This window comes from Peromyscus californicus, unplaced genomic scaffold (genome assembly GCF_007827085.1).
Source record: "Peromyscus californicus insignis strain IS unplaced genomic scaffold, ASM782708v3 Scaffold_16__1_contigs__length_79575227, whole genome shotgun sequence".
In the NCBI taxonomy this organism is placed as follows: Eukaryota; Metazoa; Chordata; class Mammalia; order Rodentia; family Cricetidae; genus Peromyscus; species Peromyscus californicus.
The window spans coordinates 21,694,435-21,709,135 of NW_026294458.1; the positions used below are offsets into that span (position 1 = coordinate 21,694,435).

Consider the following 14,701-nt stretch of genomic DNA (forward strand, 5'->3'; position numbering starts at 1 on the left):
TCAGTTGCTACCAGATCACATGGTGGAAGGAGAGAACTGACTCCAGCAAGGTGTTCTCTGGCCTCCATATGTGCACCCTGTCACCCCGCAAATGTACACACAGGGAATAAATAAACATAAAAGAAAATGGGAGGAAATAGGAAGAGATGGTAGTTACAGTAATAGCTATTTTCTTCTGTTCTTTGGAGCTATGGTGTAGGCTCTGACATGTCAATTAAAAATCTTCCATCCAGTTAGTTATTATTCCCTCCTAAGGGAATTGATTTTCTCCAGCTGCTTTTTAAAGACTCTTTTTGTCTGGTGTTTTGCAGTAATGCTACCTAACCTACATCTTAGTCCATCTCAGTCACACCCACTATCCTGTCAGAAGACGTACTGCTCATGTTTCATTTCTCAAACGATCCTTCTTCTGTTTGTCTCTCTTCATCCCTCTATTCCTTCTTTTTGAATTTCTAACGCATTTGCTGTTTATATCTTCATCCCCATATATCCTTTTTTTCCCCTCATTTTTCCTAGCTGCCTTCTGGAAGATGCATTCATCTCTGCCTTCCAATTGACTAAAACTTCTCAATTATACCTAATATAATGTTAATATATTCATTCTGTTTTTCAAGTAATATAATTTTTAACTTCTTGAAGTGTCTATTCATTCTTTAAATGTCAAGTTTTTCAAAATCTTATTTTTCATTGTGGATTTTATTTTTAATTAACTTATTTTCTACATAGTCATTTTGTAGTTTATTTTGGATTATAGTATCTTTTTTTTTTTTTTTTCAAGACAGGGTTTCTCTGTGTAACAGCTCTAGCTGTCCTGGAACTCGCTCTGTAGACCAGGCTGGCCTCGAACTCACAGAGATCCGCCTGGCTCTGCCTCCCGAGTGCTGGGATTAAAGGCGTGCGCCACCACCGCCCGGCTGGATTATAGAAATTTTTAAGGTGAAGTGAACATCCTACTTGTTATATATGTTTTCCTACTTTACAGAACAAATCTTGTATGATTTGTAATTCTTGGAAAATGTTCTATCTTTTAGAGATTTTTCCTTGTTTATGTACATCAGTGTTTGCTCAAATGTACATCTGTGTACCACATGTGTGCAGTGCCTACAGAGGCCAGAAGAAGGCATTGTATCTCCGAGACTATTGTTACAAATAGATGTGAGCTGCCATGTGGGTGCTGGGAATCGAACCCAGGTCCTCCAAAAGAGCAGCCAGTGCTCTTAACCCCTGAGCCATTTTTCCAGCTCCATGTTCATACTTTTCTTTAAAAAAAAAAACAAAACCAAAAAAAGTCCCACATCTTGTTAGGGAAGCCCTGTGTGCTATGTTGTGCAAAAATCCCCATTTGCTTTGTTTCTGTTGTTGCCCAGGGACCTAGCAAGTTCAGTGGTGCTCAGAATTGCTATCTCAGACTTCCTGTGCCATCTAAATCCCATGATTCCCCTACCACCTGATTGGCCACAGGCCTGAGGTTTGCATTTCATGTGTATCTTTTATGTATTCAATGGCAGCCCACCTATAGTCCCTGACAGGATTCCTTAATCTATGGACAGTTTTAGCTGCCTCCTCCCCTGACTGAGAAGCTCATCCAGGGTTCACATTTCAAGATGGGGATGGCAATCTATTCCTTATCACTCACCCACACATGCTTTTTCCTTAAAAGCTGGAAAAGGAGTCCACCATTCCTAGATTCCCACTAACATCCCAGGCACCAGCCCTTAAGCTGTGTCTGAGTCTGTGGCATTTCCCTCACATGAAGGTTTTTCTTCATTTCCAGCATCTATGAAGATCTCTTCCTTTCTCTTCCTCGATCACTAGTTTATGTTCTCTCTCTTTCCCTCTCTACTTTCTGCCCTTAAAATATTTTTATAGCATTTCTTTGAGTTTGGAGTAGAAAAGGACTATAATCATTTCAGCCTAATATGTGCTTATATTCTTAGCTATGTAAGAAAACTAGCCGGGCGGTGGTGATGCACACCTTTAATCCCAGCACTCGGGAGGCAGAGGTAGGCAGATCTCTGTGAGTTCGAGGCCAGCCTGGGCTACAGAGTGAGTTCCAGGACAGGCTCCAAAGCTACACAGAGAAACCCTGTCTCGAGAAAAAAAAAAAGAAAGAAAGAAAGAAAGAAAGAAAGAAAGAAAGAAAGAAAGAAAGAAAAAGAAAATTGGTTCTGGGTAATGAATTCAATAGCAATTTTATCTAGGTTTGGGAGACCCAGTAACATATTCTCGACAAAATTTCCTTTAGACTTTTCTAACTCCCTTCCTGAGATGATCATAGCACATTAAAAAGAAACTTAGGCCGGGGCGGTGGTGGCGCACGCCTTTAATCCCAGCACTCGGGAGGCAGAGGCAGGCAGATCTCTGTGAGTTCGAGGCCAGCCTGGTCTCCAAAGCGAGTTCCAGGAAAGGCGCAAAGCTACACAGAGAAACCCTGTCTCGAAAAACCAAAAAAAAATAAAATAAAATAAAATAAAAAGAAACTTAGACCCTGGATCAATTGCCTTTTCTACTTAAAGAGAGTTACCTTAAACTAATCAATATACCTCCTGAGGCCTAGTTATATCATTTATAAGAGGGAAGAAAATTACACAGTTCCTGACTTATGCACAATTTTCTGCCTCTCCTTTTATCCTTAGCCCATCCTTCATTTCCGTCCCCACCCAGGACCAAAGAGGCTCATGTTATCGTCTTTTGTCTTGTGTGTTTTCACCTCTGTCTTATTAAAGTGGCTAAAATCCACTGCATTTTAGAATGGGTGTGCCTGTAATAATTATCTCTGTTTCGTTCCCAATCCCAGAGGAAGTATACCACATTAAGTACAGTGTTTGCATAGGAGTTATATTTATATATGGTGTTGGGGGTTTGACCTAGAGCTTTGTGCACACCAAGCATGCACTTTACCACTGAGCTATATCCCCAGCCTCAGTATATGTACAGAATAATATAGATTTGTACATACATATTATTTTAAAAGTTTCCTGTACTGGTTTATTGATGAGAGTTTGTATCCTGAATGGTCATTGAATTTTATTCATTCTGTCTTCATATTGATCATTATTTTCCTGCTTTATTCTGTTTATTAATTTTTAAACACTAAACACACCTTGCCATCCTGGACTAAATCCAAACACACACACACACACACACACACACACACACACACACACACACACGCAACTTTACCTTTATTTTTATTTGTACAGGTGTTTTACCTATATGTTACAGCTGTGTACCACATGTTTGCAGTGCCCTCAGAGGCCAGAAAAGGGTGTAGGATCCTCTGTAACTGGAGTTTGTGGTGATATATTGTGTTCCCCAATATATTGTGCATTCTAATAAACTTATCTGGGGTCAGAGGACAGAACAGCCACTAGATAGACATAGAGGCCAGAAAATGGTGGCACACATGCCTTTAATCCTATCACTTGGGAGGCAGAGAGCTGTCTGGATCTCTGTGAGTTCAAAGCCACACTGGAAATAGCCAGGCATGGTGACTCACTCCTTTAATCCAAGGAAGTGATGGCAGAAAGCAGAAAGGCATATAAGGCGTGAAAACCAGGAACTAGAGCTAGTTAAGCTTTTAGGCTTTTTTTCAGCTGAGATTCATTCTGGATGAGGACTCAGAGACTTCCAGTCTGAGGAAACAGGATCAGCTGAGGAATTGGCAAGGTGAGGTAGCTGTGGCTTGTCTGCTTCTCTGATCTTCCAGCGTTGACCCCAATCCAGGTTTGTTTTTATTAATAAGACTTTTTAAGATTCGTGCTACAGGAATTACATACAGACTGCTGGGTGGGTGCTGAGAACCGAACCCCCGTCCTCTGGAGAAGCAGCTGGTGAGCTCTTAACCTTGAGCCATCTCTCCAGCCCTGCCCTCTCCAAGCTTGACAAGTTAGTCTAGACAGTTTTCTAGGATCTAGACTCAGTTATCTAGTATTTTTTTTTCAGACATTTGCACCTAATTTCATGAGAAGATTAGCCTATTTACTAATTTCATTGTGGGGTTTTGATACTGTGCTAACCTGTTCTTCAGAAGGACTTTGTAAGATTGATGCTATTTATCCTTTGAATTTACAAGTGAAACTGTGATTTTCTATGTGGGAAGTTTTTTGTTTGGTTTGGTGTTTTTTTATTTTGTTTTGTTTTTTGAGACAGGGTTTCTCTGTGTAACAGCCCTGGTTGTTCTGGAACTCACTCTGTAGACCAGGCTGGCCTCGAACTCACTGAGATCTGCCTGCCTCTGCCTCCCAAGTGTACCACCACCATCCGGTGGGAAGTTTTTAAGTTCAGTAAAGAAAAACAAGAAAATGAAATGATTGCATTTATTCCCTTGTTGATTTTGGAGATTTGTGTTTGAAAAAGAATTTGTTCATATCAAGCAAATTGTTAAACATTGTTTCTCTGGCTTAATTTCTCTTAATAAGACAGTTGAACAGTACAACCATTACTGCAAATCCTATGGATGTTTTTTTTATTTTCTATTTTTTTAAAATTCTGATAGGAGTAATTTATAGCTTTTCTTTTAAAAAGTGTGTAGGGGCCCATATGTAGCCTGGCACACATGCAGTGGGCAGAGGACCACTTGCACGAGTGTTTTCTTCTTCTACCTATGAGGTCTGGGAATGGAATTCAGGTTGTTGGGGTTGGAGGCAAGCCCATTACTCAATGAATGATCTTGCCAGCTCTCGTTTCTTGATCAGTCTTGCCAATGGTCTAGCTCAGACACGTTTCTGTTTTGGTTGCTTTTCTATATGTTTTGGTTTTGCGGGCAAGGTGGAGGGGGGAGTAATATGTGCATACCCGTGCAGGTGCAGGTACGAGCGGGTATGGATCCCCGTGGAAGCCAGAAGTTAGCACTGAGTGTCGTTCCTCAGGAACCACCCATCTTGTCTTTTGGGACAGGGTCTCATCAAACTGGAACTCACCAAGGAGGCCAGGCTGTGTGGCCATCAAGCCCCAGGAATCTACCAGCCTCTCCCTTCCCAGCTTTTGGATTATGAGCGCATGATTCCACACCTAGATTTTTTAAAACATGGGTGCTAGGCAGGGAACTCAGGCCCTCATGCTTGCCCATCACGGACTTCACCAACTGAGCAATCTCCCTGTCCCTGTTTGTTTTGAATCTCACTGTGGTGTCCATACCTCTCTGGGCTTAATTTGCTCTCTTTTTCAAGCTCCTTGAAATGAGTAGTTACTTCATTGATTTCTTTCAGGCTTCTTACAGAGCTCTGAGACATGGAAATTTCTGTCTAAACACAGCTTTAGCTGCCTCGTTATTATTCAGTTCAAAACACTGTCTCATTTCCATTGTGATTTCTCCTCTGGCTCATTTGTTATTTGAAATGTGTTCCTTAATTTCCAAACATTTGACAGTGTTGACGATCTTATAATTACTGGTTTCTAGCTTATTTTCACTGTGCTCAGAGAATATATATACTATATAATTTCATCCTTTAAAATTGCCGGAGATTTGCTCCATGTCTTGTTTTATGGTCAGTTTTGTTAAGTAATTGTTGAGTATTTCATATCTAGGTCAGAAAGAATGCACAGATGCATATTTTGTCATTGCTGTATGCAGTCTTCTGTCTATTAAGTCAAGCTTGTTAATTGTCTCTGCTGGTTTGCTTTTTCTTATCTGTTTGATCATTTTAAGGAGTTAATGTTGTAACCTTTCACTGTATTTGTAAGTGTGTCACCATCTTCTTCCTCCTCCTCTTCTGCTTTATTTGCCTGTTTTGAGATATACACTAGTTTGAGATTGTTTCAATTGCTTGAAGGATTTCCCGGAATTGAATTCAGGTTTTCAGGCCTGTGCAGCAAGCACATTTACCCACTGAGCAGTCTGACTGGCCCCTGGGTTTAACATTTTATCACTGTACGTTTTATCACTGTAATATGTCCCTTTCCTGGTTGGCAATGTATTGTGCCTTGAAGTGTATCTTCTCTGGTCCTGAAATAGTTTAAACGAATTATTTTTAGTGTTTCTGTAGTGTGTCTTATTCCGTCTTTCACTGAGCTGTTACATGCCATGTCTCCTGTTAAGTAGGAAATAGACAAAGTTTATTTTAATGGTCAGTCTGATAGATTCTGTCCTTTAATTTGGTTTATGGGTCTTGCTCCAGATATTCCACATTTAGAGATATATGTGGCACCCAGGAATCTGCATTTTAAGAAACATCTAAGTCAATTAAGTAGAGATGAATGGGATGTTGAATCAGTTTTCCAGATGAATGTAGGTCATCAGTGGCTAGTCCGGATGCTCACAGAAAACTGTTAAGGACTGCAGTAAGAACAGAGAGAAGGGAGTATAAACGATGGTCCAGACTCCAAACAACACTAGTCTCTTAGGTAATGGTAGAGTAATTAACTGAATGGAACTTTGGGGACAAGCAAGGCATTTCAGAGTTTTCAACACAAGAGTGTTGAAGAATAAATAGCATCGGAAAGGGCATACCAAGTTGTGTGTTAGGGATAGAGATAGTTATTGTTATTACAGAAAGGTGAGGCTAAGAGTAACAGAATTTTGTAATCATAGGGTAAGGCTCCATAGGGAAAGTAGAAATTCTTGGAGGAAGGAATAACTGAGGTCAAATGATAAGTAGTTTGAGGACCAGGATTCAAGAGTTCCAACAGAGCCCCTCCCCCATGTGTGTTCAGTGAGGAAAACAAGTGTATGAATGTCCTGAGTGTAGCTGGCAGCAAAGACTCCAAGCCAGACTTTGTCTCTGCAGGGCCCCCTGAAAGGAAGCTTGATCGTTTCTGCAGTTAATGCTTTTGTGTAAGTCCTAGAGAGCACGTCAGCCAAACTAGATAATTCTTAAAGATCTGACATGCTGAAGTACCAGCAATTCCTTGAGAAAAATCTCTGCTTTGGGGATTACCAAGTTAAGAGTTTCCTTGAAGTCCTGTAGGTCGTGGGGGGGGGGGGGGGGGGGGGGGAGTGGTGATGGTGGTGGTGCTTCTCCTCCTCCTCCTCCTCCTCCTCCTCCTCCTCCTCCTCCTCTTCCTCCTCCTCCTCCTTCTCATTACAGAGCTCTAAGAATTCTGTGTAGCACGAAACTGCCCCAAGGGAAACTGGAATAAAAGCTGAAGTAGGAGGACAAGGGTCCCGAGAGCAGGCTAAACAGCCCCAGCTATATGCAGAGGACCTATTCCTGGGAAGCCTGCTCTTTTCTGAAGGGAAACTGAGCAGCAGGAATTGGGGAGAAGGGAGGCTGGAGGTGACTGGGAGGAGTGGAGGGAGGGAAGGCTGCCATGGGGATGTATTGTGTGAAAGAAGAAGAAATAAAAAGGAAAGGAGAGGGGAAAGTTATAGTAGACAGAGCTCATGGAATGGTGTGACTGGTCTTAGTGGAACCAGTGTGGTGCTCATGATTCCCTTGAAGCCAGGCTGACCGAATAACTCTGTCGAGGACTAAGGCATGTGGGCCGAAAGGGGCCTAGCTTTATTACCGCTCCTTGTTGATCTCTGGCTTCCTTCTCCAAGAAGCATGTGTCTCATGAGTGGTGACATAAGGAAAAGGCATTTTGAAAGTATAATCTAAAGTTGTCATAGAAACGTAAATCACGACTATTATAATAAAATGAGCAGTTGTTCCCTGTAGAGAAATGATGTAAGTGTATAACGGCCTTAGGAATGTCTTAGAACAGTGAGTCCTGGAGCTTTCCCGGTGCAGTCATTGCCGCGCCTGTGGTGGTGGGCCTGCAGGAGGGAACTCTAGGACTAGATTCCGAAATACCCACTCTTCAGAACTCTCGGACACAGTTGCCCCACTGAACTCACTTTAGGTATGTTAAGTAAGAGGCAGCTAAAAATAGAGACGACGAAGGTGATAATGTGATTGTTTCAAGTGTTGCATGAAGTTAATGAATTTACTCAGCCATTATAACATTCTGGATCCTTCTTCTGTGCAGAGGCCCCTAACTGAATTGAACAGGGAGTTTTATTTTGTGCTATTCTTCACTCCTGGTGTCTGACTTTGTTACCTCAAATCTAATGGACTGATAAGCACATGGCTACTTCTAATAATGACAACAAGATGTTTAGAGCTCAATCTCTTCACAGATTATAAATAAGGAAATTGATTTGTCGTTTCTAGTTCACTTTAATGGGATTTTAACTCTCTAACTTGTACATTGCATGCAATCAATACTTATTGAATTTCTCTTTGGGTAACGAAACAATGTACAGGCACTTGGGGAAAATAAAAAGGCATTGTTTGTATCCTCACTAGGGATATGAGTAGGTTTACTTGGTTTGTATATAGTCGCTTTAACGTGACAGTGATAATGACAGCTGATGTTCTTCAGGGCTTGCTCTCGTTAGGAACCCATGTCCATAGTAGTTCATTGATTTCCCACAACTCTGTGAGTTGGGTATTGTTGGTACCACGTTCAGCACGGGGAGCAACTGAGGCCCAGAGGCGTTGTGTGATTTGTCAAGGTCGTGTTGCTAGCGAGTGACAGAATTGGGATTCAAGTCCAGACAGCCTGCTCCAGAAGCCTGTGGTTCTTAATCACTTTACTGCCTCTTATTCCAGAACAATGTAAGGAAATCAGTACGCTCAATGTGGTAACAGCTAGCTTCATGTGGCAACAAGTTTGAATTGACTAAAATGAAAAAATTAGTTCAGAGTTGAATGAGCCATACCTGGATGGTTTGGTTCCATTCTGCTGGCAGTTAGTCCTGGACATGCGCATCACTGAAGACAGAACCACAGGGCAGTACTAGTGAACAAGATGATCGCAATCTGAGAGAACGTGAGTGATGTGTAGAAGATGCTGATGATTGGGTGCTGATGATGGCCTGAGTTACTGGGTAGGCGGACTTAACCCTCCTCCCAAAGGCTTATACCATAGGGAAGAGAGAAGGAAATCAGAAGAAATGCAGTTCTAAACATGGTAAAGGATGCATCTCTGAGCTGTCTGATCATCTGAAGTTGATCAGAAAGCATTTGATAACAAGATAGTAAAGTTCAGGGTAATTTGGAATTGCAATCATGTATATAGAAATCATCCTAAATCGTGGTAATCAATGAGTTCAAAAAGATGAAGGAAAACCTTGGGGTGTATTTAAAGAGTTGACGTTCCTAAAAGAGGGGTCATAGAAAAATGATCAAAGTAGAATATAGCTAAAAGGATGAACTACTACATGAGCAAACCTGGGAAGTCCTGAAGGGAGCAGCACTGGACTTCACTATAAAATGCCTGAGCTACAAGGTGGGAAGAAAGAACAAACATCGGGAAGTTAGCACTGACCTCTGGACGTGTCATTACATACTAGTGGCAGAAACCGAATGGAGTGACTGGGCAGCCGGGAAATAGACACAGGTGTGACTCAGTCTCCCATGAAGGTTAGAGTTGAAGAAAGGAAAGAATGGTATAGGACAGAGGGGAAGATCTTTTTTAAATAGATAAAATGAGCTTGACTGAAGGCAATTGAGAAGTTACTAGAAAAAATGTTGGCAGTAGCCTCTATCCCATTAATTCAAACATCCAGGACAGTTGTTGCATCTCTAGTTGCCCTGTTTGTCCCACTTTTCCTTTTCTCCCAACACTCACCTAAGAATAATTCTATATATAGGCACAGTTACTAAATTGAACTTGTTAGCATCTGTTCTTTCTTGATGTGTATCACTTCCTTTATTGAATTTATTTCCCTTTAAAGGTTACATTGAAGCCCTCAAGTGAACTGAACCCATGTGTGGTGGTTATTTGTTCAGGAGACATGTGAGAGGGAGTGGCACTGAGGAGTGTTGCTCATTGTTGATGACTCCCATATAGTCCTGCTTCCTGTTGAGAAAGCCCAACTGAATTATCATAAAGCACTGAATGTCTTTAAGTATCAGATCCTTGAAGATTTAGTTTAAATAAATTTTTTTAAAAGCATCTTATAGTTAAGCATTACTCTACCTGTCATGTTAGACTCTTAATAGAATGGCAGATCCCACTTACTTGTCAAGAGCCATGCTTAGTATACTGTTAACTTTCTTGTAACCTACAGTTTTAAAGTCTTAGGACTCACTGCATATGGATTCATTTAGCTGAGTATTAATTAAGCAATTGGGAAGGAAGAAAGACACGTCTTCTAATTCTAGAAGGGAATTTGAAAACTTTGATTTGGGAAGGTATTTTGTGGTAGAGGAGAGTATAGATGAGTCATCAGAGTGACTTAGGAGTATGTATACCCAAAGTGACAGGCTAACAGGCTAGTGCATTACAAGGCTAAGAAGGCATGATCTGTAGGAGTTGTGTTACAAAAATACAGGGTTTGATCCTGTCTCAGAAGCTTCAGGGATGGTCCAGGAATCTATGTTTTTTTTACCAAGTTCTTATTCCAATTTGCTTCATCTCATAACTACACCTAAGAAAAACAGAAATTTAGTAAGCAAACTAAATATAATAAAACCTTGAAGGGTAACATGACATAAATATATTAACTTAACAAGCATGTTGTGAGTGTTGAACTATTTTCTAGGGATTCAAAGATGAATAGCACGTGACCCCTGCTCTCTCAAGCTCACACTGTGAGAGAAGAGACCATGGGTGTTCAGTAAGACAGAGCGAACAGTGAGATGACAGCAGCGTAGAGAGGGATACAAACATACAAGAAGAGAACCTAACACGCCCTGGCTTGGGGTGTAAGGGAAGGCAAGCTCATGAGGGGTTTGTGGACGGGGCCAAGCTTTTTCATAACAGATCACTCACTCCCTATTTAAATAGTTTTGCCTCGAATCTTTGTAAAATATGTCATATATTTCCTCACTTTCTTAACCTTTTTTGTTTGGATGATTTGGAGTAGTTATGTGTTATCAGTTATTTATGTCACATAGCAAAATAGCAGTGCTTTTGATCGCAATTTGTAACATTAATTTTCATTCTCTAAAACAGTGTCTAACGTCTGTGAGTTTGCTGTCATCATTTTCTATCTTGTTGTCTTTGTCTGTTCCTTATCTCCTTAATGTCAATGTGACTATCTATAGAGTACCACATGTACGCAAACGCTTTTCTGGCCAAAGGATTTCAAACTAAACAAATTAATTCAGCAAAATACAAAACGTTCTGTTGAGTATAGTATGTGAAGTTTAGTGGATTTTATGACATCTTTTAAACAGTTAAGTTGTCTTTTTGTCATTAATATTTTAAAGCCAGTAGATGCTTTAGAGATGTATAATGTGTCTCTTTCCTCAAGAGGCTCAGCAATACCAAGGCTGGTTCATAGCAGAGATCTAAGCCCAAGACCAGAATAGTTCCATTCTGTAAAAACAGCAGCTCTCCAGTAGAGAGTTATAGCAGAATCATTTGGAGATGTATATGCCTAGGCCTCACCCCCAAAGAACCTGATTCTGCTAGCTTAGCATGCCTAGTTTTCTTTTTTGGAAGGGAGGGAAAGAATATTGAGATGTAGAGAGTCAAAGTCCCACAGTATAGCCAAGGCCAACTTCAAATGCATAATCCTCCTGCCTCAACCTCTCAAGTGCTGAGATTACAGGTATACAACCCACCTGGCTCTATATATTTATTTTTAAGTTCCTTTGAAAAGTCTGATGTCTATTCTACCCTTGAATTATCATACATCTGATTATTGTATATCAGAATTTGTTCCCAAATAGTTAAATATTTGAATAGTTAAATAGGCAATCAAAGCCTAGATCATGAGGGATAAAAAGAGATTGACATTTATTGTGACTGAGAAAACCATTGGACTTTTGTAAGCATAGGGTTGAGATGATCTCACTTGGATTTTAAAATAATCCCTCTAACCACTTTGCGAAAAACAAATAGATGGGGACTGCTTCTAGTAGGCAGACTGGCTAAGAGACCATGTTAGTTAATTCAGGCAAAGAAGTAAACGGAGCCATCTCCCTAACGATAATATTGAGGTGGTGATCAAAGGAACAGAATTTGCTGACAGAGAGCAGTTGTGGAGTGGGCAAGGAGGCAAAGTTCACTCCTAAGGTTTTGACTCAGCTTATTGGAAAGATATCAAAGCTGTGTCACCAAAAGGATTGCCTTTTGTTAAGACTGTGAAAACTGGAAGAGGAATGGGTTTGGGAAGAAGGCAAGGATATCACTTTTTTTGATAGATTAACTCTGAAGTGCCTATTAGACATTCCTCGTGGTAGCCTGGTTAATGTGGTAGTCTAAAATTCCCAGGACTTATATAAATGTTTGATTCATCAACATACATAAAATCCTAAGAGTAGATGAACTTGCCGAAGAACAGGAATTGACAGAAGAAATAGAAAGGACACTCCAGCAGTAGGAGTGAGAGAGTGAGAAGAACCCAAGTGACACTGTAAAAGACCATCCAGTGAGACGGGGGACCCACAGAGTGGGTGTCACAGGCACCAGGTGAAGACAGACTGCAAAGCACAGGAGGCGACTAAGTGGTGGAGTGCAGTGAAAACTCTCTCGACCACTGACATTAGCGATGTGGAGATCATTGGGAATCTTGATCAGAAATAGTTTGAGAGAGATTTGCAAAGGCCATAGAGAGAGGAGTTCTAAAGAGAATGTGACGCCAGGGGATAGGATGCCCTCTTCTGACCTCTGTGGGTATCAGACATGTACATGGTACACATACATACATGCAGGCGAAACACTAGGGCACATAAAATAAAAATAAGTAAATATTTGAAAAAAGGAGTGTGCGGGCCAGGAAGATCGCACAGCATGTAAAGGTGCTTGCTGCCAGGCTTGATGGCTGAGTTTCATCTCTGGAACCCACTCTGTGGAGGAGAGAACTGCTTACACAAGTTGTTCTCTGGCGGCCACTTATGCATCATGGTCTGTGCCTCCCAAGTAATAATCATTATTATATACATATACATGAAAAGTATAGCACCTTCTAGTCATAAGCTGCACCGTGAAATCTCAACAATATGTTACCTAAACAAGACCTACATAAAGATACTACCAGTTGACATGCCAATGTGGATGGAGGAAATTTCACAAGGTCCCACCCCTGGATGAAGAGCTACAGGTAATCAATGGCTGCTGAGAAAGAGAATCCCTGGTAGAATACCCAATCCCAAGTTGTCAACCCTAAACATATCTACATACAGGAACACTAAACAGATTCAGTAGATGTATGTGTATACATACATATACACATATACACAGTAATAATTGAAATCGTGAATTTGAGGAGTGGTGGGGTCAGAGGGCAGACACAGTAGGAATTGGAGAAGAGGAGAAACAGAAATAGAAATGTTGTAAATACAGTACTCATGTATTGAATTCTCAAAAAAAATTTACGTTTAAAAAGGTGAGGAAAAATTGAGCTGGAAATAGGTAACTTTCTGGAGCCTTCTATGAAAATGAACAGAGAAGCATGGTAGCTGAAAGAAGACAAGGCATATCTGTATGTTGTTGAGAATTATCCAGCAGAGGAGGAAATGCCATGCTGGAGCTCGGGAATGGTAACTGCATCTTTGCAGGATGAAATGGAATGGGATTTACTGCACAGAGAATTCAGACCTAGCCTTAGGGGCACAGACAGCCTAAGGTAATAGCAGAGGCAAGTAATCCTATGGGCATACATTCGAGGAGGCAGAAAGAACGGGTGGAGGAAGTTCTTTTATTATTATTATTCAGTCCTAGGTGTTAAAAGTTACCTCTTCTTGGGTCTAGAGAAGAGATACTGGAAATTTCAAAAAGAAGCAAAAGTATGAAATTATTATCAGGGAAAGGAAAGTGGACAGCAGAATTGATGGGAGGCTGACTCCGGGGGACACACTGGAATTAGAAAAGAACTCAGTCTGCTGGGATGTAGTTTTCTTAGCTACACATTCTGGAAGCTGAATTTCAGGGGCAGAATGGAGGAAAAAGAGGCTGTTGCCAGGACTGGAGTTTTGTCAGATGAATGAGGCTAAGAAAGATAGATAGTGACAGAGAGTGGAAGAGTGGGTCATGGGGCTTGTGCTTAGTGGACGGAACTAAAGCTTTGAGAGCAGGAAGGGAGTTGTCCGAAGATGTTCATGTCAAATATAGGGTCAAATAGGACGGAAGATTGGAGTTGAGCTAGTAAAGAGCAAGCGTGAGAGAGAGGAGGTGATAATCAGAAAGGGCAGGGTGCTGATAGGAGTGTCCACTGCTTCAGCTGAATGAGGTGCTCACCAGTTTGTGTGGCGGCTTAATGACTGTCTTCATTAACCCCTTAGGTTCATGACTACAAAGAAGGAACCCCAGAAGAGAAGACCTACTATATAGAACTATGGGATGTTGGAGGCTCTGTGGGCAGTGCCAGCAGTGTGAAAAGCACAAGAGCAGTGTTCTACAACTCTGTAAATGGTAAACGCTTTCATTTCTGCCATATTTTAATGGTCTAGAAGTATTATTGTCTGATATGAAGTGCCGTGACCTGCTGGGCTTATCTTACTGTGAGGAAGCTGATGTGCTTAAACTCTTGATTTAAATCTGCATGTCACAGTCTAATCTGTTAGCCTCTGGTGTCTAGCCGGGGGATTGGTGCCTTGCTATAGGCTACTCCATTTTTACTCTTTTATGTATATATTATACACTCATTTTAGAAGCTCAACAGTGGTAGTTTTTCATACATCTTTTTCAAAGGGTATTTAGTGATATTTATCCCTCTCCATACTCCTTCCTCAACTCTGCTCTTCCACCCCATCCCAAGTTTAACCCTTCCTGTTCCATTCTTCCCTTTTAACCCTTAGTACAAGTTCATTCTATCTCACCT

General features: G+C 41.0%; 2 protein-coding genes across 2 annotated transcripts in view; one reads left to right on the forward strand and one right to left on the reverse strand.

The window, feature by feature from the left end:
• Gtf2e1 (general transcription factor IIE subunit 1) overlaps positions 1-14,701 on the reverse strand; it is a 111,977-nt gene that overhangs the window by 37,610 nt on the left and 59,666 nt on the right. The window lies entirely within an intron of this gene.
• Rabl3 (RAB, member of RAS oncogene family like 3) overlaps positions 1-14,701 on the forward strand; it is a 34,821-nt gene that overhangs the window by 4,678 nt on the left and 15,442 nt on the right. The window contains exon 3 of the mRNA XM_052740662.1: positions 14,163-14,292. Coding sequence (XP_052596622.1) covers positions 14,163-14,292 — 130 coding nt within the window. The remainder of the gene's footprint in view (positions 1-14,162; positions 14,293-14,701) is intronic.